Source organism: Knufia obscura (genome assembly GCF_036327395.1).
Source record: "Knufia obscura strain CCFEE 5817 isolate CBS 148926 chromosome Unknown scaffold_17, whole genome shotgun sequence".
NCBI lineage: Eukaryota > Fungi > Ascomycota > Eurotiomycetes > Chaetothyriales > Trichomeriaceae > Knufia > Knufia obscura.
In genome coordinates, this window is record NW_027042703.1 from 324,914 (window position 1) to 350,893 (window position 25,980).

Genomic DNA, 25,980 nt, shown 5'->3' on the forward strand with positions numbered 1-25,980 from the left:
CAATACCTAGTGGCTACTAGCCCTAACGACCAATTGTGCCAAATTTTATAAATCCGAGATATTTCAGCCGCGGCCACAAGGCAAGTCGAGCTCTTCCCGCCTTCCTGATTCACTCTCGAGCATCATCCATTGTCATCGAAGCTTCGTCTCTACTACACTGGCGGTGCTCACAACATGGCAATTCGCCGCCTGCAATGGACTGTGGATATCCCTGCAGAGATCAGGCTCATGGTCTACGAGAACTACTTTGAGTCACTTACAATTTACGCACACAGTCCTGCTTGTTCTTACAAGCAGGGAAACTGTGCAACTGGTCATTTCTGGAAACACCAGAAAGAGCGAGCAGAGGCAGAGCCAACATACGCTGCGTCAAACCTGCTCCTTACCTGCAAGCTCGTTCACGCAGAAGCTGAGCATGTGCTCTTCAACAGAGCACGGTTCGCCCCGATGGCTTGCTTCAGTACGCTCAGATCCAGTAGAAGCACACCTCTGACACTCAGCATCGTCGCACAAAGAGCATTACAAGAGTGGCAGATTTTCGAACCCTTCTTGGAAGCATGCGACGAAGGTACCACTGGAAACACGAGCAGGCTTCCTGTATCTGGACCGAAGGCTTCACCAAGCTTAAGTTCGCCTCTTCCCTAACTATATACAATATCAACGGATGTAAGCGCTCACGTCAATTGTTGCAAAAGCATACTGACTTCCACAAAGTAGTTGATGACACCATTTTGGTCCGGAAACTGATGCAATTGAGCCTTGACGCTATCCACGAATCGGAATTCTTCCTCCACGAAGTAGCAGGGCACACCAAAAATTATTGTGTACGCCTGTCGTACCACTTACTCGGGAAGCTCTATTCGCTGACATTCAATAGAGATGTATGGTGAAGGTCACTATCTCCTTTGATAGAACGATCACGTTGTCCGGTCATCACCTTGCGGCTAGGGCTGAGCGAATCATTGGACTGATTGACAGTTGCCAACGTGGCATCAGACGGAAAGCAGGACGACACGCAGCTGAGAACAGAATCTTCACGATTAAGGTCATGGAAACAAAGCAACCATACATCTCTGGTGAGGTTTGAGCCAAAGTTCGCACATAATAGTGCAAGTCATGGCTTGAAGCAAGCAGTTTCTAGTCATCAAAATATCATTTCCGACTTTACAGATCATGGCCATAGGTTTTCCCCGTGCGTGGTAGAACACGGGGGAGAAATGGTGAGTATGCTAGCGCTTCTTGAAAATGCAAGCTCCCGTGCTGATTCTCCTCGTTAGCCAATTTCCACCACGACTCACGAGCCATCATGATGTTTTTCAAACACTATTACGCCAGATCTACTCCGCTTTCACTATCATGATTGACACGTGACTCTTGCTGACGGCTACTTGTTTCTTCTCATACAGACCTTGTACTGTCTTCCCGACAACTCTTCCATCTATTGCTGCTTCTAAGGAAGGTTGTATCCACCTCCCATCATGGTCAAAACCTGGATTCAGGATATCCCTGCCGAAATCAGACTTAAAGTCTACAAGCACTACTTCGAAACAGCCATTATACTTATGCACAATCCTGCCACGGATGAACACTACAGCTTGTGCAATAGAAGGAGGCCACAAAAGAACCTCCTCAACCTCCTCCTCACCTGCAAGACGATCAAAGAAGAAGCATATCAGACATGCCTAAAGGTTGCCAGCTATGTCCCAACCAACTGCTGCATTCTGGCTGAAGATGACACCATGGCATATTTCGAGAATATCAGTGAGCAGTTGTTGTCGCAAGCGTCCAAAGCAGCAGACATTGAAAACTTGAACCGTCGAAGGTCCAGAGAGGTCTACACTGGGAGCAACCGAAGTACAGCGATCTTTACGAAAGACTTCCAGAGATGCAAGCTCACGAACTGGTTCAGGTCAGACACTGCTCGAGGTACGTATAGTAGCAATAATCGCATGTAGTACAAGGCCTTACATTATACAGATGCCGATTTTGCTCGCGAACTCATCATCCTCGGTGGGCATCATAAAATGCAGCTTCAATTCACCTGTCGCCTTATATCAGCACCTGTCTTAGGAGGGCATGGCCATTTATCGGCTCCAGGTGATTCGACCTGCATTACAAATGAAGAAGACTACCGCGTCTTCTCGCGGCCCAACAGAGTTATCAAAATAATGGGAAAGACTGCTGAAGGCTGCAACAAAGTCAAAGACTGGCTAGTTGATACCAAGCAGGAGTTGGTGGGATGGGACAAGCAGAGTTTGCCATGCGGATATCGATTCGAGATACTGGTCAAGGGCGAAAGCGCTGGTTAGCCAATGGAGCGATGTTGAGTGACAGCAGATGCTCTAAAAAAGTGGGCTGCTGGGTCATGGAACATCGCCCACAGTGGCTTGCTGCAATGATGGCGGCAACAAGGATGGAGTGTCAGCTAGTATCTGCGGGCGATCATTACCAGTGCGTGGCTCTCGGTAGACACATAGAACTTGTAGCCAACAACTTGTCGTCCACTTTCTTGAACTTTCTCTCCTTATGCTTCCCTGGCACGTGACACCCAGGCAGCCTACACAACCAATACTTGCGAGATTTTGTTACCAAGCACTTAAAATCAGTCTTCTCCCACGCAAATTGTTCGTCGATCCGTATAACGCCAACATGGTCAAAGAGTGGCTCCAAGACGTTCCTGCCGAGCTCAGACTGAAGGTCTACGAGAGTCTCTTCGAGTTGATGACAGTGCTGATGCACGACCCGAACTCCAAAGCACACCGTACAGCCTGTTCCCAAACGCAATCCAGCACCTCGACGAGTTTGTTCCTCACATGCAGAACTGTTTGGGACGAAGCGAAAGCGCTTTTCTCAAGAAGACCAAATTCAGACCTCAGAGGTGTTTTGCAGCGCAGAATGGTCCTCTGAACTATTTCAAAGACCTCAGTCTACCAATGTTGTCAATAGCGTTGAAGGTCGGAGATATACAAAAGGTGTTGAACGAATATTCGCACATAAATCGTGACGAGGGTCCAGTACCTACAGATATTGCACAATGTTCGAACGACTTTCAAACATGCAGATTCGGGAGAAACCCTGACGCAATCCGCATTCTCGGTATGCCTTCGTTCCAGCCTTCGTACACGCACAAAAGCTGACATGATAGGCGTTACACGTCGGACCATGGTAGTCAAGCTCCTCAATCTAGGCTGGTACCACCGACTAGAGATTCGTTTCACTGTTCGACGACTCCTACCGATTTCGGCGTTTGTGTCATCAGAGACTGAGGATGTGCCGCGGGTCTTAACGGGTCGCATTCACTCGAAGGCTGACAAAAAGACCCTCATCTATGGCAAGAGTATGGAAAAGTGTCGCCAGATTCAGGACTGGCTTTTGGAATCGACTATCTCATCTGAAGGCAAGTTATGTCATAACGCCGAGATGCAGCTCATCGTCGAGACATAGCGTCAATGGTCGACATCTAAACAATCGAAATGCAGGATAGAAGATGAAGCCTGTATATTCTTGGCGTGATTACCGTCTCTCGTGGAACGGGTTTCATCATATCGCAGAAGCCATCAACGAACTCTGGTGCGGTGGACACCCCATCTGGTTTGCTCATCGTAAGTGCTTTAGCGTCAGTATGCTAGCCATTGTTCTTATATAGCGGATTTGCTTCAACCTCAGCAACCCACAAACCCCAAGGTCGATCGATGGTCCCATCGTTTGAGCTTTGTGCTGCAGCTGCCTGCTCCGCAGTCAAAGGCTCGAAGTCATTGTTATACAGTGCATCTTGGCCATCTGTACTTGCCCATGCATCCATGTTCATACCCGAGCCAGACATACCACTAAATGCGTTTCTCAACAACGCAGAATCAGTCTGCACCCTCGCATTCGTAGCGGTAAACACAGCTCGAAACACCGCAGTCTCGATGTCAGGACCCCAAGTCGTGAATCCATGCTTCCGCATCAATACTACCCGCCGATTCGGTGCACTCGTCGCAGGGTCCGCCGTCTGATTCTCAGGCGCAACGAACATACCCGCAAGACTTCCACCTTGCCTCTCATTCCGCACGAGCATGTCGTGCTTGTCGGTCTCGTTGTAAATAGTCTCGATATCCCACACTGGCACTTCAGTCCCGAGGAAACCCGGAAGGTGGAATACAGGTCTCAGCGGCACACCACTGGTAGCATACGGCAGCACATCCGGCGCGTGAGCATGAACGACGCAGTTTACGTCGTCGAAGCGTTTGTAGATCTCACTGTGGATGTAGCGCTCTATGTAGCCTTTTGGTGCATCGGGTTCGACGGCTGATGCGTTGCTGACTTGGTATGTGACGAAGTCGTCTGGTGATGAGACGAGGGCGGGAGCGCGGTTGCCGGACATGATGAAGTGAGAGCCGTCGTCGGGGTGGCGGACGCTCACATGTCCGTATGCGTCGACTATGGAGTGGTAGTGGAGGATGTGGTTTGCCGAGATGAGGGTGGTGAGGAGGGTAGTTAGGTTGGCCATGGTTGCGAGGTGTTCAATGGGAGCAGATCAAGAGTTGTGTGATTCTAAACTGGTGCGAGCTCGAGATCTTATCTGGGAGGCTGTTGAGCTTCTCGATATCTGTGTAAGTGATAGTCTTCATTTGTGTCGGGTCACACAAGACAGGGAAGCTGACAGCTCTCAGACATGTCAGTTGACGTCTCTTATTCTCGCCAAGTACATTTTCTCGAGACTGATTTCCTCATGTTGCCGGACTCGATGACGATCACCGCGACAAGGTTCTCCACGTCTTGAGGATTGACGTACAGATGTGATTGGGATAGGATCGATCTTGCATGAATCGGAGCACTTGGAAACGTCGAGACGTCATTTGATGCGCTGCTGGCGACTTGGAGCGACCGTACATCATGGACATACCCATGCGAGCCACAATACCAAACGCTGCGCGGACTTATGGTATCAAAAGGATCTGAGTTTCCAGTTGGCGCTGCAACTACGGTATCAAGACTATGTAGACTCTAGCACCTTCTCACTGTGACTTTGCTTGCGGTCATTGACAACTCTGGTCAATAAGGTGAGAGCGGCCGACAAGACCAGTGCTGCTCCTGCGAAAGCTTGCATACCAGACCAGGACATCCTTTCGATCGCACCAGCCGAAGGACTTCCGATAAGCACACCTAGCGCACTGAAAAATGCATTGATGCCAAATTTCGTGCCAATCTTGCTGAAGTCCGTGGTCAACTTTGCTACTGAAGGTGTTTGGAGCGAAACGATCGCGCCTGAGAAGAAACCGTACAGCACACTGAACACGATCAGTCCAGCAACAGACTCCTTGATCGCAATCCAGCATAAAGACAGTATTCCCGCAAGACCTGTGCAGGTACTGAGGACCAAGAGTGTACGATCAGCTTTGTCGGCAATAACAGATGGAACCACACGTCCAAACGCAGAGCCAGCTGACATGATCGGAAGCATGTAGAAGGAAATCTCGGGCCTGACACCATGCGCTGCGGCATATAGTTCGATGTAGAAGAATGGGATCTAGGTAGCCGAGGTTAGTGCCATATTGAACACATCGTTCCGTTGACTCACATATTGTCCCATAAAACCGAATAAAGACGCCAGGTTGAAGGTGTTAACGGCGCATCCTTCATCAACTGCGAGTCAAACAAGCGGCGTGTACCTGCCGGCTCAACTCGAAGCTTGATGAGAGCACAGGGTACAATAAGAGTAGCTAGGGCAATGAAGCCAATGACTCGTACAGCCCATCCGAATCCGATACGTGGTTGCAGCTCGTGGAACACGATAGGATAGATCACGCCGCCTATACTAGAGCCGACTGCACCTCCACCGACAGCGATGGCTCGTTTGGTCGTGAAATAGCTGGGCACTATAGCGACTGCAGTCAAGAACAAACAGCCACCCCCTAGACCAACACAGATGCCTTGAGCAAGGATGAATTGCCAGAACTGCGTGCATAAGCTCGTCATCATCAGTCTTAATACTACCAGGAATGTGCCAAGAATGAGAAGGAGCCGTGGATGTCCCTGGTCAAATACAGGACCCCAAACAATAGGACTCGCTGCGATGAGGAAAGTTGCAAGGGAGCCAATCCATGATATTGTCGACTGACCAGCTTCTGGAAGAAGAGACGTCGAGTAGTACGACTGAAAGACGCCGAAGGTATTGGCTAGTCCCCTGTAATGAAATACGTCAGCAACAAGCTGAGCACAGGGTAGTCTTCACGGACCAGGAATTGAAGAATAAAAAGAAGCCGGCGAGCACCTGAGAGTAGGCTGTCAGACCTCCGTTCGGTGGTGGACTGGGCTTGGGTTCCTCGGCTCGCATCTCGTGGTCGGAATTGGACGTCATGGGTGTCTTTGCAATCAATATCTGAGAAGATTTTATTCCTAAGATGTCCAACTCAAGAAGGACATTGATGATGGACACTGTCGACCAGAAGAATTGGAAAGAGCGAACAGCTGGCTTACGCAGACTCAAAAAAGCTCTCGAAGCATTCCATTATTGCGAAGATTATGTAGCAAGAACTCATCTTGATACAGCATCGTGACTGGAGACCCAAGATGCAGCACTACAGGAGGTGATCCGGTCCACATTGCTGCGGGTACGGATAGTCAACGTGAGTAGTACGGGACTGTGGAATCTGTTGAGAACGCGGCTCACTCAAAGATTCGATGTCATGCAGAGCTTGTCAAGAGCTGGAGAAGTGAATTGAAGGATGGAGAGAAGAACTTGTTGTGGTGTGTTACACGCAACAACTCGCGGTAACACGAAGTTCTTCTCTTATCGTACGATCAGCGCAGGGATGAACGAATCGATGGCGCTAGTCTACGTCGAGCACCTGATATGGAGCCCAGGTGCCAAGCACCCCGATACAGTTTAGCAGGTACACTTACCTAACGTCATTTTGTTGAGTTCAGCTTCGAGTTGTTCTTTTGCTTCGCTCAGGACCTGTACGACTATGTAAATGGTTCCTGCCAAACCAATATAACTCCCATCAACCCCTCGCGCAGAGCCCGGAACGTCCTCGCGGACCTCCATTCGGGCTTGCCAGCGGAACGCTAAAGACCCACTAGATGATGGATGCAATCGACGGAGAAACGACAAGGTTCTAGCTGCTGTTTTTACGTGAAGCTGGAACCTGAGGGCACAGCCATGTTATCATTGTGGGGCACACCAGCCGTCGACAGATGCTCTTTGGCTTGTCTGCGAGCTTCTGATCGTCAAGTGCACGTACCAATAATGTACCAAAACTTGGGACCGCGATGCAGATCCGGTTGACTTCATCGGATGTGGTTGCCTCTAGCGGTATCCAATGCTCGGTACCACCACAGACCTTGACGCAGACACCCTCCGTTTTGACTGACAGCGGATATCGCTGGAATAGTCATGCACAATGAGCAGCGATGTTCAAGTTTTTGACCCTTCTGCAAGTACTCAGCGGCAATTGACGGATCGCTGCTTGAGTACAGGGTAACCGTGAGTTGTGTAACTCGTCCCAATCCATGGGACCTTATATATGCGTGGCTTGCGACCAATCACTCAGTTACAACGAGTCGCCTCTGCGAAACAGAATCCCAAACTGAATCAAGCTCAAAAACATGCTCTTTACACCACCACAAACGAGAGACCACTCCCCACGAAAGCCAGAGGGCACTACTGTCTCCAGCACTTGTTCATATGCTCAGTACGCGCTGGCGGCCTGGAAGAAACTGCACAGGAGACGAAATGGATCGATCTGTCTGCTTGACGGCGACTTCCTAGATATCCCAGACGTTGTGGCCGTGGCGAAGTGCGCCTCTAACAGCATCTTGCATGTTTGGAAGACGATGCTAACACTCAGGCAGATATAGCGCGCAAGTAGCCTTCTCCGAGGATCCGAAGATCTCTCAACGTATCAACAAGAGTGTTGAGACTTTACAAAAGCATCTAGATGGCGGCCACTTGGTCTATGGTACACATTAATCGGTCACCCTCAGGTGTTTCAATGGCTAATCTTGATTAGGCGTGACGACAGGTTTTGGAGGATCAGCCAGCACCAGAACTACAGACCTCGAATCGCTCCAACGTGCCCTAGTGCAACATCAGGGTTCGGGCGTTCTCTCCAGCAAAGACATTGGCCGGCCACAGCAGACAGCCGTATTGCATTCAGTGTCAGATGTCGATCACGATATGGACTTCGATACTCAGTCACAACCGACGGCATGGGTCAGAGCGGCGATGATGGCACGATGTAATTCAATCATTCGAGGTCACTCGGCTGTACGGCAGGATGTTGCGGAGACTATCCTAGCTCTTCTGCAACGCAACATTACGCCGATAGTACCACTCAGAGGATCAATATCGGCGTCTGGAGACCTGTCGCCATTATCCTATATTGCGGGTACCATTGAAGGAAACCCGGACATCTTCGTTCGCGTAGGTAAGGGTACCAGCAACATCATGACAGCACGACAAGCACTTGAGCAGGCCGGCATCCAGCCTGTGACTCTTCATGCGAAGGAGGGTTTAGGCCTGCTCAATGGCACCGCCTTTTCCGCAGGCACAGCGGCTTTAGCCCTCAGTCAAGCTCAAGATCTGACCATCCTCTCCCAGTTCTTACTAGCATGGGTGTTGAGGCAATGACTGGTACTGCAGAATCATTCTGGCCAAAAATTGCAGCCATGAGACCCCACCCTGGGCAGATCGACTGTGCCGCCAATATTCTTGCGTTCCTAAGCGGGTCGAAGCTGGCAAGGTGTGTTGACAAGCCGAAGGATACTCATATGACGGGCCTGTTCCAAGATCGCTATGCTACACGAACAGCGCCACAATGGATCGGCCCGCAGATTGAAGATCTCGCCCATGCCATAAGCCAAATCACGCGCGAGCTAAATTCGACTACCGACAATCCTCTGGTTGATACTGAGGATGAACACATTCTGCATGGTGGCAATTTCCAGGCAGCTGTCGTTACATCCACTATGGATCGCACAAGACTCTGCCTCGATAAGCTTGGCCGTATGCTCTTTGCGCAAGGTACAGAGATCATCAATCCGATGCTGAATAACAGTCTCCCAGCAGACCTTGCATCCGATGATCCATCGTTGTCGTTCACATGCAAAGGCATTGACATCAATTTGGCATCATACGCTTCTGAGCTTGGGTTTCTTGCCAACCCAGTGGGCAACCACGTCATGTCTGCGGAGATGCACAATCAAGCCATTAATTCCCTTGCTTTGATCTCGGCGCGCCATACCTTCCAAGCTCTGGACGTTCTACGCATCTTGTCGTCAGCTTACCTTTTCGTACTCTGCCAGGCCCTGGACCTGCGTGTGCTTCAACTTGAGTTTCAGAAGGTTGCCGAGGTAGACGTCCGAGGTCTAATACCAGAACACTTCAACTCCTTGCCAGAAAAATCATGCGAAGCTCTACACGACGCGGTGTGGACAAAGCTCATGTCTGTCTGGCCAACTACAACAAGTCTTGATCTCTCCGAACGCTGTTCGAAGTCTTCGGATGCCGTTATGGAGAACGTGGTCAAGTATTTTGCCAGCTCGGACGACCCGACTCCCGATCTTTCACAGATCATGTGCTTCAACAAGGCTCTCAAGACCGCTCTGCAGTCCGAATATGATCGCACACGCAACACCATGTATGCCAACCATCTCAATATCACCACATCATACCTAGGCAAAGCCTCGCGACGTATGTATACGTTTGTTCGTAAGGACTTGGCTGTACGTTTCCATCGCGGCCTGATTGAGCATCCAACTCAACCTACAGAAGGAAAGATGAGTAATGAAGAAGCTGCACAGAGGAAAACCATTGGTGGTCAGGTCAGTATCATCTACGAGGCATTGAAGGATGGAAGAGCCACGGACACAATGATGGTCATTATCGAGGAAAGCTTGAAGCTGCAAGAGCAAAACAAGACTACGTGAAGGTGCACATAACCGTATTGGGCAGGTACACACTGCTCATTCATGATGGATTGTCGTCCTTGGGAAGGAGCGTTTTTCGATCGCTTCGTCACACCTGCCTTACAAAGTCGTTGCACAACTCCATCTTCACTCTGTGACTCTGATCTCGACCTTTCGACACACGCAGACTTCGGTCGGAAGTGGTCACCGCGACATGGCTATCCAGTGGCTGCATGATATCCCGCCGGAGATCAGATTCAGCATCTATGAAATGCTCTTCAAGTCACTTGATCTCATCGTGCACAATGGCAGAAATTGCGTGCAAGATTGTCGAACAAGATCTGATAGGAACACACCAACCAACCTGTTCCTGACCTGCAAAGCAGTAAAACACGAAGCAGAGCCAATATACATGAGCAAGACCAATTTTCGAACATCTCGCTGCGTCAATGGCAGTGTCAACAAGTTCGGCTTTGTCAAGACCTCGGGAATGCCACCAGCCTTAACACTCGACCTACAGCTCTATCATGTCTGGGATTACCCCCAATTGGATTACTGGCTTTCGAGCTACGGAATACGCAAGATCGCTATCACACATTCGATTCGTCCTGACATGAAGTTCGGGTTCATGCTGATGTTGCTCTACAGCCTCACTCCTCCTCAAGCGGAGATCGCAGCGAGATTCGGCCACAAACTTGAGCCAGTCAGAAGGTTCTTGGATCATCTCAACGGCCGCGTCAAGACGATTGAGCTGAAAATCCAACACGAAGATACAGTAGGTACCCAGCCCTGTACCAAGTTCCAGTGGCTAATACCTGCAGCCTCGACCATGCACAGTTACCATCAGCTCCATCAAGGAAGGCACCTATCATGCCCTTGTCGACAACTATTACGATGAGGACTTTGAGCTTATCAAGAAGGATTTGAAGAGAATGGGTATCAGCAAGGGGATGATGGCATTCAAGAAAAGCTACAGTGGTCCAGCAGGGAGTGATGCGGATTCGACGTAGGAGGGATGGGATTAGTGTCTGGTCGTGGCATTCCGTGATGCTGACCGACTCTCCAGTAAGGAAGGAGAACCACAGTGAAGGCACTGAGAAGTTGAGCATGGCTCACTCACAGCACACTTTCGGATATCACGTTAATCGATGTGAGGGAATGATGAGATCGTCTGACTGATCGCTCACCGAGCCCATCGCTCTTGCTCGGGGTATACCCAGTTTACATCTGCTGCTTTCTAACGCATCCTTCCGCTCATCTCGGTATCTTCGTCGGTCCAACCGCCAGATCTCCAGTCTCGTTCTTCTCTATCGGTTCACTGAAGGACAATGACTACTACTTGGTTGAATATACCAGCTGAAGACAGACTCAATGTCTATGAACAATTGTTTCGCTCAATCGCCGTGAAGGTGCATGGTATCTGCACAAAGCAAAGTACCGACAAGCATGAAAGAAACACCACTCACCTGAACCTCTTTCTGAGGTGCAGAACTGTCAGGGACGAATTTCGACAAGTATTCCTGCGCTGTGCGACCCTCAAACTCTACAGGTGCATGCCGTTCGAGGTCGAAGAGGTGTTCTTGACTGGAGCGACCAAAGGCGGGACTTTCGGACTCGACTGGATCCTGTCTATGGGGGAGTTTGTTTTCCCAAGTTTTGACCTTCGTGACTGGCTAGGCGATCTCGGCATCCGATATCTTTGCGCAGCCCGGAGGCTCATTGTGCCAGGTACCATCCGCATCGTTCAGGAGCAATATAGCAAAGGCAAGTTCCGGCGCCTATGCACATTTACGATGCTGACATGTTGCAGACCTTCAACGTGTCATCCATCTCATCGATGATGTTGCAGAAACACACAGTGTAAATATGCCAGGTGGATGCGAGAACGGGGTATGGTTCAAGGTACAGGTGGCAGATATGGTAGGACTACACAACACTTCACGACCTAATACTAACGTGGGTATAGGCAGAGCCATATGCAGTAAAATGTGAACGTGAACACTATGGTAATAACGTGCGAGGGCCAAGAAAAGAAGGATTCGAGCATATCGAATGGAAGCTGGCTCGATGTCAAGAACCGAAGATAGCAAAGTTCAGGTACATCGAGGAAGATGAGGTTGATGCTTGATCTAGCAAGCAATGAAAGGTTGGGCTAATACATTGCTCGAAAGCACCGATGGCTACTCTGAGACTTCCTGCACGCGGAAGCTTGGTCACGTAATATCCTCCTCCTTAGATCCATTTCATCGTCGCGCCTTAGAACAGCAACAATTGGCCCCAACTCCTTGATGCTAGATGCATAGTGAGCCGTGCTTGACACCAATAAGTTAAACCAAGCAAATCTTTACATATGCGCTCGTTGCTGCCACAAACCTGTGCCGCGTCGTTGACGTGCTAAGTATGCGAATTGTGATTCCTACAGCTTCCTCCTACCATGCGACTCGTAGCTCCTAACAAGTTAACGGCCCTCAGTACGTCGTGTAGGACACTGATGAGTGTGTGGTGGATTCAAAGTCGTGCCATTGCCACTCATTGCTAATTGTCGCGGCTGCTGAGCTTTGTAGAAGGTCACGTCCACTGCATTTAAAGGAAGCTTGCCTGCTTCCTTGTTTGCATTCACTACATACCTGTCGGTACAGCATAGGAACAGATAGCCTGTTTCGACAGGCCGACAAACAGCTGTATTGTCAGTGCTGGTGGTCAGTAATGCGACTTCTAGGACTCTGGAGCTTCTTGTGTCCGACTAGTTCCTCTCACCCGGCAACAGATCATTGCTGTTTGTCGTATGGAGGGGGCTAGTCGCACCTATTTGTGCTTCATGAAGCTCATAAAACAAAGCTTACGACAGTAGCGGTTCCTTATTAAGACAAATGTGCCAAACGTGCGCGGAAGGTGCCTATAAGCTGGTTAGAGTCGCTCCTTCTCCCTGTCATTCCTTCCTAATCTTTTCACTGGCGTTGATGACGTATATGCTATACTATGTGAGTTTCGTCGGCTACAGACATTGAGATGGATGAGGACTGGTGATATACTGCTGAAGTGACGGTGTCTGAAGATGGTCAAGGAACAGATGAGAGTTGCAATGTCATGTTGTCAAGGTCAAGAAAAATTGTTTGAAACTTCTTGCAAAGTGCTTGTGCTCGCAGACTGACCTGTTGATCTACCAAGGTCCCCTTAGTTCCGACTTTGTTGCTTTGCGCTTCCGGTCCTTTATCGAACAACTGGTGAAGTAATATGTGCTACGTGTTGAATTGAGTTATCACTAGTGCTAGCAATATGAAGCCGTGCCTCAACTTAGGTTCTTTACCTACAGCGGCATTTGCTACATTGAAGACATAGGCTCACTGAGATCACTAACTTTCTGTAGAGGTGTTGCGATCTTTAATGTGGCTGACGGATATCACACGTTTGGTCAGAGAGACTGGTCAAGGTCAGTAAACGATGCAAAACGCAGCAGGCTCGGGAATCGCCCACAATGGTTCATGGGTGGTTGCAAGCAAGAAATTTGAAGGCAGGTTTCAAGCCAGAGACACAAAAAGGGGCGCGCACGGCACTGCATATGCCCGGTTCCGTGTCCACGTGATAGGTTGAATCCGGCTTAGTCTAAGCTTCAGGCTTCGCGTACGTCATACTGTTTTGCTGAAGAGGCAGCGATTTCTAGGCGTCTGGTCGTGTCGCGCTGGGCTCCCCCACCATAGCACGCAGCCATGTCCTCGAATATATTGGAAATACCCTTTCGACGCACACAGTCTGTGAAACTGTCTATTGCCATCAAGAGCTATATTGAGTCGAAGTTTGATCAGCAGCCTGCTGCTTTCGACGATGACTGCCTGGCAATCGAGCGGCTGCGGGAGGATGCCATCCATACAGTTGAGCCGCATAAGAGTGGTATCCAGAAGCTCACTGCCTATGCTGCTCAGCTGAGGTATATGGTGAGTTGTTGAAAGCAATGCTGAAAGACAGCTAACACTGTGTAGAGCAGCAAATTCCCTCTCGAACTCGGGGTCGACTTCTCATGGTGGCCAGCAATAGGCTACCACACCACCTCTCCCATTACCCAGAACAATATTCGATTCGAACTGGCAAACGTCCTCTTTAACCTCGCTGCCCTCTACTCGCAGTTAGCGTTCACGAACAACCGTACCACGCCCGAAGGCCTAAAGCAGTCAGCACAGTATGAAGTGGCAGCCGCAGGCACCTTCTACTTTCTCCGCACCGAGATCATCCCTGATATGCGATCGACCCCACCAGAGGATATGGACGAGTCTACGCTACTGAGCTTGGAGCAGATGTGTCTGGCTCAAGCGCAAGAATGCTTCTGGGGCAAAGCAGTCAAGGACTCCATGAAAGACGGCACAATCGCTCGGCTAGCAGCATGTGTCTCAGACTACTACTCAGCTGCTGGAGACTGGGCTATCAAATCGGATGCCATCAGCACTGAATGGATACATCATCTGAGCGCAAAGCACCATCACTTTGCGGCTGCCGCCCAGTATAGACAATCTATTGACTGCCTGGAAAAGAGAAAATATGGTGAAGAAGTCGCAAGACTACGAGATGCCCTGATATGCGCGGATGAAGGGCTGAAGGAGAGAAAATGGATCAACCGGGTGGTGGACGGTGACCTCAATGGCTTGAGGAGCCGTGTCAGAGAAGAGTTAAGGAGAGCAGAGAAGGACAATGATGTGATATATCTTCTACCAGTCCCTCCGAAATCCGAGCTCAAGATCCTGGATAGAGCCAACATGGTTGCGCCTAAACCACCCAAAGAGGTCAATGAAGGCATGCATATGCTCGGCCCGCACGGTCCTTTCGGCCGACCACTCTTCGAGAAATTGGTTCCATATGCTGTCCACCAAGCAGGTCAGGTCTATGCCGAGAAGCGTGACAGGCTAGTGAACCAAAACATCATAGCTGATCTAGAAGCCATGACCACAAAACTGAAAGAACTTCTGGCCGACCTCAATCTGCCGGGCTCTTTACAAGCGCTGGAGAAGCCACTTGGCTTGCCGCCCTCACTAATGTCCAAAGCTGAGGAACTTCGCCAACAAGATGCTCTCTACAGATTGAAACGCTCTGTCGAAGACACGACGAAGATCAAGACCAGCGATTTCGCAGTCTACCAAGACGCAGTGGCCCTGCTCGACGCGGAGAAATCCGAGGATGAGCGCTGTCGCGCGAAATATGGCACTGACAGGTGGGCAAGGCTGCCCAGCGAACAAGCTTTGTCAAAGTGGTGGAAGCAAAGCACTGATTTGCTGGGATACCTCAATAGTGCTGGTTCTTCGGATAATCTGGTTCAGACCAAGATTCGGGAGAACGAACATGTCCTGCGTCTTTTGACAGGTCCTGATCGCGACATTGAGCGATATGTGCCCAGCTCGCGCAACCTGTCTATCACTCCTGCCATAGAAAAGGCGTCTTCCAAGCTACGCGGGGTCCTCAACGATGTTAGCAGACTCGAGACGAAGCGGCGGCGCAAGATCGAAGCAATACGTAGTAAAGCGAAGAGCGACGACATCAGTCCTGCTCTGCTTACTGAAGCAGCCCGGCTAGAGCGAGAATACCCTATGCAGCCGATATCGGCATCTCAATTCGAGCATTTATTCGATGAACGTCTTGAAGCGTACGAAGCAGATCGTGATGCACTGACACAAGATCAAGAAGACCAGGATCAGCTATGTACTCGGTTACGGGAAGCGAACAAGGTCTTTGTGCAAGCGCGCCGCGGTGAGACGGAGCAGGTCACAAAAGATCGAGAACGTGCTTTGCAGGAGCTGGAAAATGGTTATGTGAAGTACAAAGAGATCGTACAGAACTTGGAGAACGGCCGCAAATTCTACAATGACTTGGCTGGTCATGTCGCACGCTTCCGAGATGGTGTGCGTGCTGCGGTGGCACAAAGAAGGCAAGAAGCATCCGAATTTGAGGCAGAGATCGGCGTTGGTGGTATGCAATTGCAAGAGCGGAGAGAGTTGAGGAGTCAAAAGAAGAAAGAGAAGGAGCAGCAGGAGGCAATGGATCCACCTGCGCATAGAGCGATGGGCATACCTGATGCACTGCCGGCACCTACTCCGATACAAGGAAGGCCAGGCAACGCAGCTCCGCCCACGCCCCCAGTCATTGCAGCTGCGGCACAAACTCCGCACACTATGTCTATGCCAGGAATGCCGGTGGCCAACGGTAGTGCGCCAAGGAACGCTGTCTGGGACCCAGCTATGGGAATCAAGTTTGGCGGACCGCCGATGGCGTCTCAGCAGACCCAGAATCGAGGCAGATAGTATCGGGAGCATGTCTCATGAGCGTTACTATCTCAAGCGGCAAGTACAGTGTTTGACTGTTGCGTCGCTCGCGCTTTCCTGGTATTCGTCGGTACACAAAACCTGCCTTAGGCGCTCTTACGCCAGTTGATAGCGCTTGTCAAATCTGGAATGCCATCAAGACGCGATGCTGCACAATTGGGAAATGTTCGACGCTTCATAGGCCAGACACGCTCCCGGGCCTGCGATTTCACGTGTCAAAAAGTACCTGAAAGCTAAATTCGGGAGGGCACCAGTACATCAAATCCGAGTCACGAGATGCATGCAATCTCGACCTGCGCACCATGGCTGAATCCACCTCGATGAGCAAGAAGTGAGCGACAGTAAAGGTCTTCCCAGTCTCATCACGATATCTGCGACGCTTCGAGTACGGCAGTACCATTCTCCCGGATCTTACCCTGTCGTCTCAAGTCCTCTATGCGGTCCAGTATACGCTGGCATTGCTTCCAGATTCTTTCTCTGTTTTTCAGCCCTTTTATTCCACCCTTCTCGTCCGCTTCAGTCAGGCCAACGACGAATCTCGCAAAGTCGCTATTGCCGTCCTTGAGAGACGTAACAGATTTCTCCAGGCACAGATCTCCCCAAATTCTCTTATGTCTCTCCTCAAAATTGTCGCTCCAATACCGTTCACAGCATTCCCGCTCCTCTTGGCGGTCCTCCTCATCAAGTACTTCGACAACATGCTCGATTTCCTTCTCTTCGCGGTAGAATGCTTCATCAGCTGACCCAAGTTCACCAGCGGTGGTGCCGACCCATCTCGAATATGGTTTGTCGCACCATAACTCCCACAAGTGGGGGTATACGGATAGCAGTCGATCACGGAGGACGTCTTGTGCCAAAGCACGAACACCGCCGACTGCTAAGCATATTTGGGCCACCTCGACCATACTGAGGTAGTCAAATATTTGCCTATGGATTTCAGCAGGCAGTGACTCGAATGAGCTAGACCTCGACACCCGTGGTGGACGTGCATCACCGACCTTCTGTCCACGCGCCGACTCTAAGATCGGCTCCAGTCGTGGGATGATACATGGGTTGGCCGCCAAATACTCGTCTCCTGGACCATGATGCCAGACCTGGTCTTGACCCCTCATTACGTCAGCCGGCCATCCTGAATTAAACTTCTCCCAGCTTGTTGTGAACAACCACCAGCTAGCAAGTGCTTCGATCGCGAGACTTCCGTATCTCTTCAAGCAAGCTCGCTTGTACACTTCCAAACAAGTCGGATGAAACGGCATCCCGTATTGGCTGCCGTCGGCGTTTTCACCAACGTTCCACCTCACGTTCTCCGCGTCAATCCCAGTACAGCCATTCCGCGCCGGGAAGTAGTCGGGGCTACTAATGTCTCGACTCGGCATCTGGTCATTCAGTCCACTGAGAAAGAACGAGCAGTCCTGCTCCCATGGCTCGTCGCCATCTTCGGGCTGCCAACCATCTTCTATATACGCTTTGGGTATCAGCGCTTGTGATGTATTGCATCCCTGCATCTCCTCGACGCTGATATGGTTGCCGTTGTACCCCTTGTAATTGAAACAATCAGGACCAGCAACGTGTTCCCAGATATAATCGTCGCAAACCTTGTCACCGTTGAGAGGATGTCCCCAAGACGATAGTTTGCCGGTCCACCAGTGATCAAGCTTGTCTCTCGAGCGATTAGGTCCCTCAGGCTCATCGTTTTCGAAGCTGGCATCGCTACCATGCAACGATGCAGCATCTTCGTCCCTTCCTGAGAGTGGCCGGAAAAGTGGAAGTGTGACCTCGTCTTCAGGCTTCATATGTTGTGCTTGAAACGTACGGATCTTCTTTACCTCGTCGTGATCGAGGTCCGAGAATTTGCCAGACAACATAGCGTAGGGCTTGCGAAGCCCGTCAACGAACTCGCGGTACTGGATATCGGCCTCGGCGTCATCAATCGACATTTCGTCGCTATCCTCGCTAGTGTCCGCACCACTACGACTCTCCGGCGGCGTCTCATACTCATACTCCATAGCCTCGTCATTTCTCACGTCCGTCTCATCGTTAGACGTGCCTACCACATAATCTTCATCCTTCGCATCATCATCATCGTCATCCTCCTTGCCTGCGAGCCTTTTGTGCGATAGCTGATCCCCCCGATACACAAGCATGCACCCAGCTTGACGTTCACACTCGCCTATCCAGCTGTTTCTCCCACCATCGATGAAGCTTTGACCGTCGCGATATCCGCTGCTGTTCCATGCTGACGTGCGTGGTTCGCCTGGTGCGCGGAGACGACCAATGTTGAAAGAGACGCCGCAGATGTGGCATAAGATTTCTGAGTAGCCCATCACTCTGCATCTGCTACTGCAAATCCGGCCATACAGAATTTAGAGGTACTTCACAGATCCTCTACGTTGGGAAGAAACCTTTCGAGCATATATGCCCTTTACGCCTTCTTCCCCTATCTCGCGCGCAAAGAGGACGCGCCATGTTGCATTGCACTTTCGCTTTCGTTGTGGCTTTCGGCTGCCCGAAACAGGTCAAGCTCAAGGCACATCGAGGCTAGCCCAGGCATCACTTCCGCTTATAAAATCAGGCATGCATGTTTTTAGCGCTCTTCTTAGCGTACTGTCTATAACTTTTTTTTTAGCGGTCGGATTTTAGTAAAAGTAGTATCTTTATAATCCTAAGAAAAAGGAGATTATACTAATATATAGAAGTATAGAATAATAGTTATTATAGTTTGATAATTAGTACTTAAAAGCCTAAGAGTAAAATCTAAGAACTACTTTTAATTTAAGTATATTAAGCTACACTAGATATAAACTTATAGTTTTTAAGCTTTAGATATCTTTATATACCTAAGAAATAATAGATTATAAGGCTAAAAGTTTAAGTATCCTTTCTATTATAATCTTATATTAGTATAAAGTTACTATCTTAAGAATATATTACTTAGGTTAGTTTTATATATTTATATACTAGACTTTTATACTCTAAGCTAATAAAGTACTATTATATACTACTAAGAGTAGATTTATATAGGAAACTTTATAATTTAGTAGCTTATTAGATATCTATAGCTTAATTATATAAATGTTACGGACCACATTGGTTAGGCCGTCCGGCGGCCGGACACAAGAGATATAAGGAAGGTCTTGCGAGGAAGCCTGGCACGTAAAGGACAAGGGACCTGTTACGCGACTTCCTAGAAAGGTAATAACTAGTTATATAGGTAATTAGGAGGAACGATACTAATTAACTATTAAACTAACTAAGACTTCCTATTCGGGACTATAGGAATAAGTATATAGATTACGGCTCTTCTTTAGTATAGTTTATAGTTTCGTAGTTAACCTAAGTTATACTAGAACCCTACCTATATATAACTTAACCTTATATTAAATACTTACTAGCCTAATATCCTACTTAGCTTACTTAAGTAGAACTACTAAGGTTCTACTCGTACTATTACTAGTTACGTAGAGATACTAACCTTATAATATTTTAACTACTATACTCACTAAGTACGATAGCCTATAAGTATAGGTAGCCCTATTAAGTTTACTTAAAGAGAGCTTAGTAGTAGACTATAATTACTAATAGGAATAACGGATAGCTTTTAATTATTAAACGTATCATTACTAAGGATATCTTTAATAGAATTAAACAGTAGGTCTAACGCCTTCGTTACTAACCTTATATTATTAGGAACTAAGAGCGGTAAATTAAAGATTAAGGAACCTAAACCCTTTAATAGGGATCCTATAAGCTTTAAAGGCTTTAAATAGTAGGTTAGAGTATACCTTCGATTTTTAACCCTTTAGAAGTAAGAGGACAAGGTCCTTTAGGTTATAAATTACCTACGAGATAGAGCTCGGAAATAGCTTAAGCTATATCTAAACGACTTCTTAGATTACCTTAATAAGAACGACCGAAAGCTACGAACTAATAAGCTCTTTAAGAACGTTAGTATACTCCTTAAGGATATAGAAAAGTTATATAGTAGCGTTAACGAGCTTAAGAAAGCTAAACGATAAATACACAGCCTTAGGTAAACTAAAGCTATCGCTACCTATACTACTAAGTTTTAGTAAATTACTAAATAACTAGAATAGGACGAATCCGCACTAGTAGCTAAGTATTACTTCGGACTTAAGGACTTTATTAAAGATAAGATTTTAGAGCGTAAGAACGAATTTAACGGACTTAATAGACTTATCGAGGTCGCTATAAAGATTAACTCTCGCGCTTAGGAAAAAAAGATAGAGAAGTCGCGAAACACAGAGTACTCTAGAAGGAGGTTTATAAGTAAAGGGAATAACAAGTAATCCTATTAACGAGACCCCGATACCATAGATTAGTAGGCTAATTAGGTAATTAAGTTTAATAAACGGCTAGAAAGAAAGAGGATATTTACGCCGCAACAAAAGAAGTTTACACTAAAGAAAAGAACTATAACGGATACGTAATAGAAGCGATACCGTAACGGCGAATATCTCTAGTATAGAAAGAAAGGACACTATATACGAGAGTATCGAAATTTAGGGAAATAAGTTAATATAACTAAGAAACAACCTGTATAAGAGAAGACCTCCGAAGGAGATAGAGATACCTTACTTAACGAGTAAAACGAGGAACTCGATATAAGTAATACCCGATATCCGAAGTATAACTATATATCGTAAACTACGTACTATAAGGATAATTATTATATCTATATAAGCGAGAAAGATAGCTCTAGATAGTATCTAAAGAAACCTAAAAAGGCTAAAATACCTATACGATAAGCGAACGTACACTAGGTACTAATTCCTATAGATAGGGACCCGAAGGTAGTTATAAATAACTCTTAACGAACGATTATTAAAATATAGTATTAGCGATAAATCCGGATAGAGAAGGATAGCGCGTTCTATAGCGCTATCGCTTATTATCCTAATAGAGAACGATAATTAATCCTAATATATATAGTGTAATAGCACGAGTTCGATAAGTAAGAACTTAAGGAATACTCCTTTAGTAAGGATAAAGTCAATAGAATAATCAACGAATATACGAAGTATATAGAGAAATTAGCTAAAGAAGTTAAACGATAAGCTAATTAATTAAAGAAGCGAGACTCTCTATAAACGTCTACGATTCTATAAGATAATAAGTAGATCATTATATAAACTAATTAGTAGGTATATATAAATTATATAACGTTTAAGAAAAGGATACTAAGAGTATACCGTTATAAGAAACCGTAAATAAGGGTTTATATACTAAAGGCACCTTACGGGTAAACCTACGACTATATTAAGCTAAATATCCGAGGAGGACCCGTAGTATAGTAGGGACCCGATAATAGGAAAATAGTAGCTTAATATTTACTTATAAAACTACGAATACTATTATATATAGGAAAGAAATCGAGGCCAGCTATAACGTCGGAATATCCCGAGTTAGAATACTCCTCTTCGGAAGTAGAGACTTTAGATAAAGAGAAGGATACGACTATAACGATTATAGAACGATATAATAACAGAATAATAATCCGAACTAATTAATAGTTCTAGAATTAGTGCACGAATCTAAACTATAAGTAAAAGACTTAGCACCGACACAAGTATTTTAACCCTAATAGCCTACTAAGAGGAGAATACACCGAGAGTATATAGAGTATCTATCACTCTAAGGACTATAGGAAGGTAATAAATACTCCTAGTCCCTATATATACTAGATATATATAGTATAGAATAAATAGACTATACCGCTATCTTACTTTAAATATCTACTACACTAGGATACACCTAAGGTAGAACGATACGCTAAAGGATTAAACGCAATTAATAAAGTAATATCGGACTTCGAACTAAATAGTACGTTAAAAAACAATAAGGCCGTCGTAAGCTAAGATAACTAGTGACGAGGCCGTAGAAAGTCTGTAACCTAACAGCTAAGAAAAAGAATCTTAAGCTAATTAAGGTTACCGCGCGTATAAATAGAAAGACCGTTAGAGTAATAGTGAATACGGGAGCTAATATAAGCTTAGTATCCTAGAGCTTCGTTACTTAATACCTACGAGGCATAAGAAAAAAGAAGTAAGAGCCATACTTATTAAAAGGAATGAATTAGAGCTATAGTAAGGTATCTAAGGAGATTTAAATAGCTTAAGTACAATATTAGAATAGGTATTATCTTATAGACCTAGATATTATTAAGAACCTTAATACGGAATATATATTAGGACTAGATTAGCTAGACTAAACAGGATTCCTAATTAACCCCTTAAGAAGGTAATTAATAAATCGATTATAGTTCGAATTTAAATAATATATAATAATAGTCTAGGTAAGGCCGCTCTACCGTAATATAACTACTAAGAAATAAGTAAATTGAACGGCTAAGACAAACGATTAAAAATAGGAAATAGAATAAGCGCTAAACGAGCTAGAGATACCTTATAAGTACCGAGACTATAAGGATCTATTTAAAGATAATAAAATACGAATCGTTTTACTAAAATACTAATCGTAGGACCACGAAATACTATTAGTTAAAGAAAAGAACTTAACTAAAGAACGTATCTATCCTCTATTACGAGCATAAGAGATAGAGCTACGAAAGTATATTAATAAGAATATAAAAAAAGGATTTATCTAACCCTTAAAATCACCGGCTAGATACCCGATTCTCTTTATACTAAAGAAAGATAAATCTCTTTAACTATACGTTAATTACCGAAAACTTAACGAGATCACCATTAAGAATAGTTACCCCTTACCGTTAATATCCGAGTTATAGGACCGACTCTAAGGAGCTAAATAGTTTACGGCCTTAGACCTTCGCAGAGTATATAATCTAATCCGCATAAAGGAAGGTAAAGAATAAAAGACCGCTTTTAGCACTCGCTATAGACACTACAAGTACTAAGTAATACCTTTCGGCCTTACTAACGCACCTATATCGTATTAAGTACTTATTAACGAAGCCCTATATAAAGGACTTAATATCTTTATAATAGTATACTTAGACGATATATTAGTGTTTTCTAAAATAAGAAAAGAATATATTAAGTATATTTAGTAGGTTATAGAATAACTTTAAGAAAGAGAATTAAAGCTTAAACTAGAAAAGTGTAAGTTCTTTAAATATAAAGTTCTATTCCTAGGATCTATCGTTAGCGACTATAGTATTAAACTAAATCCAGCGAAAGTACAGTCTATACTAGATTAGCCCGAACTAAAGAATATTAAGGAAGTATAGAGTTTCCTTAGGCTAATTAACTACTACCGATAATTTATTAAAGGATTCTTACGAATCGCTTTACTACTATTAGTATTAATAAAGAAGGGACTATAATTTACTATAGAAACCGAAGCATAAGCTGCTTTTAAACGACTAAAAGAGCTATTTACTAAAGCACCTATACTAGTCTACTTTAATCCAGAAAAAAGAATAGTTATTAAGACCGATACCTTAGGATTCGCTATTACTGTAGTTATTAGTTAATCGAATAATAAAGGGAAAATATAACTAGTTATATACTACTCTAGGAAAATATTACCCGCTAAGGCTAATTACGAGATTTACGATATAGAGTTACTTACGATTATCGAAGTAATACGTAAATAAAGAGTATACTTAAAAGGATCTAAATACCTTATTAACGTATATTCCGACTACTTAAATTTAACTTATTAGACTTTATCTAAGAAACTAGGTAAACGATAAATTAGATAGGTTAAAACGATAGTACTATATAAATTTAAGATCCACTACGTTAAAGGAACAGAAAACACTAGAGTAGATGCTCTTAGCCGGAGACCTAACTACACTAAAGGTAAGGAAAAAACGATTAAATTCTAACTCTTTAAGCAAGAAGGCAATACACTAATATATACCCAGCTATAGGTTAATTAAATAGAAAAGGTTAATAATATTCTAACTAAATAGAAAGGAAAAGATTATTAGAGTATATTATAATAATCGAATCGTAGGACATTTCGAAGTTAATAAGATAATTAAGTTAATCACTTAAAATTAGACCTAGCTAGGATTAAATAAAGACGTTAAGGACTATATTAGTTAATATAACGTGTATATAAGAACGAAGGCGTTTAGATATAAGCCGTACGGAAAACTCTAGGCTCTAGAACCACCTTTAGGTATATAGGAAGAAGTTACGATAGACTTTATTAAACTATTACTAATATCTAAAGACCTAGTAACTAAATAAGGATATAATATAATCTATATAATTATAGATTAACTTACTAAATACGCCTACTTTATACCTATAAAAGACACTATAAAGGCAGAAGAACTAGCGTATATATTTATAAGATACGTATTTACGTCTTATAGGATACTATTAAAACTAGTAACCGATTAAGATAAGCTCTTTAAATTAAGGTTTTAGTAATCGTTAATGGACTAACTAGGAAGTAAGAATAAAATATTAACTGTATTTTACCCCTAAACGAACGAATAAATAGAACGAACTAACTAAACCCTAGAATAATACCTTAGAGTATATATTAATTACGAGTAGGACGATTAGGTAGAACTATTACCTTTAGTATAGCTCGCTTATAATAACTCTAAAGTTACTACTAGGATATTACTATTCTATACTAACTACGGATTCTACCTAAATATTTAATAAGAACTATTAAACCTCTACTCTACTACTTAATAAGCTACCGTAAAAGTTACTAAACTAAGGGTACTTTATAAGGAATTATTAGTAGAACTCGCGTTTCTAGCTAAAAGAATAGCTAAATTCGTAAATAAAGGAAGATCTAAGGGACTAGACTTTAAAGAGGGGGGTATAGCCTACCTCTTACGATATAATATTAAGACTAGAAGACTAAACGATAAATTAGACTTTAAGAAACTTAGACTATTTAGAATTAAAAAGAAATTAGGACTAGTAACGTATAAACTAGTACTACCTAAAGATATAAGGATATACCCGGTGTTCTATATAGCACTCTTAGAGAAGGTATCTAATAACGTTAAAACTCAAGAATCGCTACTACTAGATAAAGAAATAGAAATATAGGTATACGATATCGAAGCCGTTCTTAGTATAAGGTAGAAAAAGGGAAAGAAGTTATATCTAATTAAATAAATAGATTATAACGATTCGGATAATATATAGGAACTAGAGGAATACTTAGACCTAGATATAATTATAGAACTTCGAATATACTATCTTAAGTAGATTAATACTACTAAACCTAGAAAACGACTAGTAAAGTACTAGGTTAACTATAATAAGAAAAGATTAGCTAAGCTAAGAATTGTACTATACAAAATAATAATAAATAAATACTAAGTATACGGTAACGGCGACTACCCGTTTACAGGAATAGGGCTAGGCGCGAAGTCCCTCGCCGCTTATTTTATACCAACTACACTTCGATCAACGATGAGACTATGCGTAGCTAGGAGAACGATTAAGAAGTTTACGTATCGAAGGGCTAAGGCTCTAACGTCGCGATATCCGACTAGGACATACCTTCCGTTACTTTAGAACCCTGCCATATAAACTTAGGCTCTACCGGAGCCACCTGGCTATCTTAAGGCAGCTTATTTAGAACGCCTAGAGCTAGTATCTCGCGACGAATCATCCGAGAAGAACGATCCTCTAAAGCGGTGATCGTCTCGTCTAACTCAACCGTTTCTATTTCCACCGCAGCTAAGGCCTGTTAGGCCTTAACTAAAGCTTTACGTAACTCAGCTAGCTTACGGGCTTTTTCGCGGCGTTGCTTCTTAACGCGCTCCTTCTCCTTAGCTACTAACCGTAACTCTTAG

General features: G+C 45.2%; 9 protein-coding genes across 9 annotated transcripts; 6 read left to right on the forward strand and 3 right to left on the reverse strand.

Annotated features, from left to right (window-relative positions):
* Positions 1-1,478: 1,478 nt before the first annotated feature.
* Positions 1,479-2,309, forward strand: PMZ80_010413 (uncharacterized protein; the record flags this gene model as incomplete). The annotated part of the gene is made up of 2 exons (XM_064878802.1): positions 1,479-1,926; positions 1,978-2,309. 2 exons carry the CDS (start codon positions 1,479-1,481, stop codon positions 2,307-2,309), a joined length of 780 nt encoding a protein of 259 aa, XP_064725496.1.
* A 1,316-nt stretch (positions 2,310-3,625) lies between these two features.
* Positions 3,626-4,492, reverse strand: PMZ80_010414 (uncharacterized protein; the record flags this gene model as incomplete). The annotated part of the gene is made up of 1 exon (XM_064878803.1): positions 3,626-4,492. One exon carries the CDS (start codon positions 4,490-4,492, stop codon positions 3,626-3,628), a length of 867 nt encoding a protein of 288 aa, XP_064725497.1.
* A 486-nt stretch (positions 4,493-4,978) lies between these two features.
* PMZ80_010415 (uncharacterized protein) lies at positions 4,979-6,343 on the reverse strand (the record flags this gene model as incomplete). Its single annotated transcript, XM_064878804.1, has 4 exons — positions 4,979-5,512; positions 5,564-5,628; positions 5,655-6,169; positions 6,222-6,343. 4 exons carry the CDS (start codon positions 6,341-6,343, stop codon positions 4,979-4,981), a joined length of 1,236 nt encoding a protein of 411 aa, XP_064725498.1.
* Positions 6,344-7,593: 1,250 nt separating this feature from the next.
* PMZ80_010416 (uncharacterized protein) lies at positions 7,594-8,617 on the forward strand (the record flags this gene model as incomplete). The annotated part of the gene is made up of 3 exons (XM_064878805.1): positions 7,594-7,784; positions 7,840-7,946; positions 7,998-8,617. 3 exons carry the CDS (start codon positions 7,594-7,596, stop codon positions 8,615-8,617), a joined length of 918 nt encoding a protein of 305 aa, XP_064725499.1.
* Positions 8,618-8,655: 38 nt separating this feature from the next.
* PMZ80_010417 (uncharacterized protein) lies at positions 8,656-9,915 on the forward strand (the record flags this gene model as incomplete). Its single annotated transcript, XM_064878806.1, has 1 exon — positions 8,656-9,915. One exon carries the CDS (start codon positions 8,656-8,658, stop codon positions 9,913-9,915), a length of 1,260 nt encoding a protein of 419 aa, XP_064725500.1.
* A 193-nt stretch (positions 9,916-10,108) lies between these two features.
* PMZ80_010418 (uncharacterized protein) lies at positions 10,109-10,904 on the forward strand (the record flags this gene model as incomplete). The annotated part of the gene is made up of 2 exons (XM_064878807.1): positions 10,109-10,669; positions 10,716-10,904. 2 exons carry the CDS (start codon positions 10,109-10,111, stop codon positions 10,902-10,904), a joined length of 750 nt encoding a protein of 249 aa, XP_064725501.1.
* Positions 10,905-11,760: 856 nt separating this feature from the next.
* On the forward strand, positions 11,761-12,022 carry PMZ80_010419 (uncharacterized protein; the record flags this gene model as incomplete). Its single annotated transcript, XM_064878808.1, has 2 exons — positions 11,761-11,814; positions 11,861-12,022. 2 exons carry the CDS (start codon positions 11,761-11,763, stop codon positions 12,020-12,022), a joined length of 216 nt encoding a protein of 71 aa, XP_064725502.1.
* Positions 12,023-13,601: 1,579 nt separating this feature from the next.
* Positions 13,602-16,175, forward strand: RIM20 (pH-response regulator protein palA/rim20; the record flags this gene model as incomplete). Its single annotated transcript, XM_064878809.1, has 2 exons — positions 13,602-13,826; positions 13,872-16,175. 2 exons carry the CDS (start codon positions 13,602-13,604, stop codon positions 16,173-16,175), a joined length of 2,529 nt encoding a protein of 842 aa, XP_064725503.1.
* A 383-nt stretch (positions 16,176-16,558) lies between these two features.
* Positions 16,559-18,520, reverse strand: PMZ80_010421 (uncharacterized protein; the record flags this gene model as incomplete). The annotated part of the gene is made up of 1 exon (XM_064878810.1): positions 16,559-18,520. The coding sequence occupies one exon, from the start codon at positions 18,518-18,520 to the stop codon at positions 16,559-16,561; it is 1,962 nt and encodes a 653-aa protein (XP_064725504.1).
* Between the last annotated feature and the right edge of the window lie 7,460 nt (positions 18,521-25,980).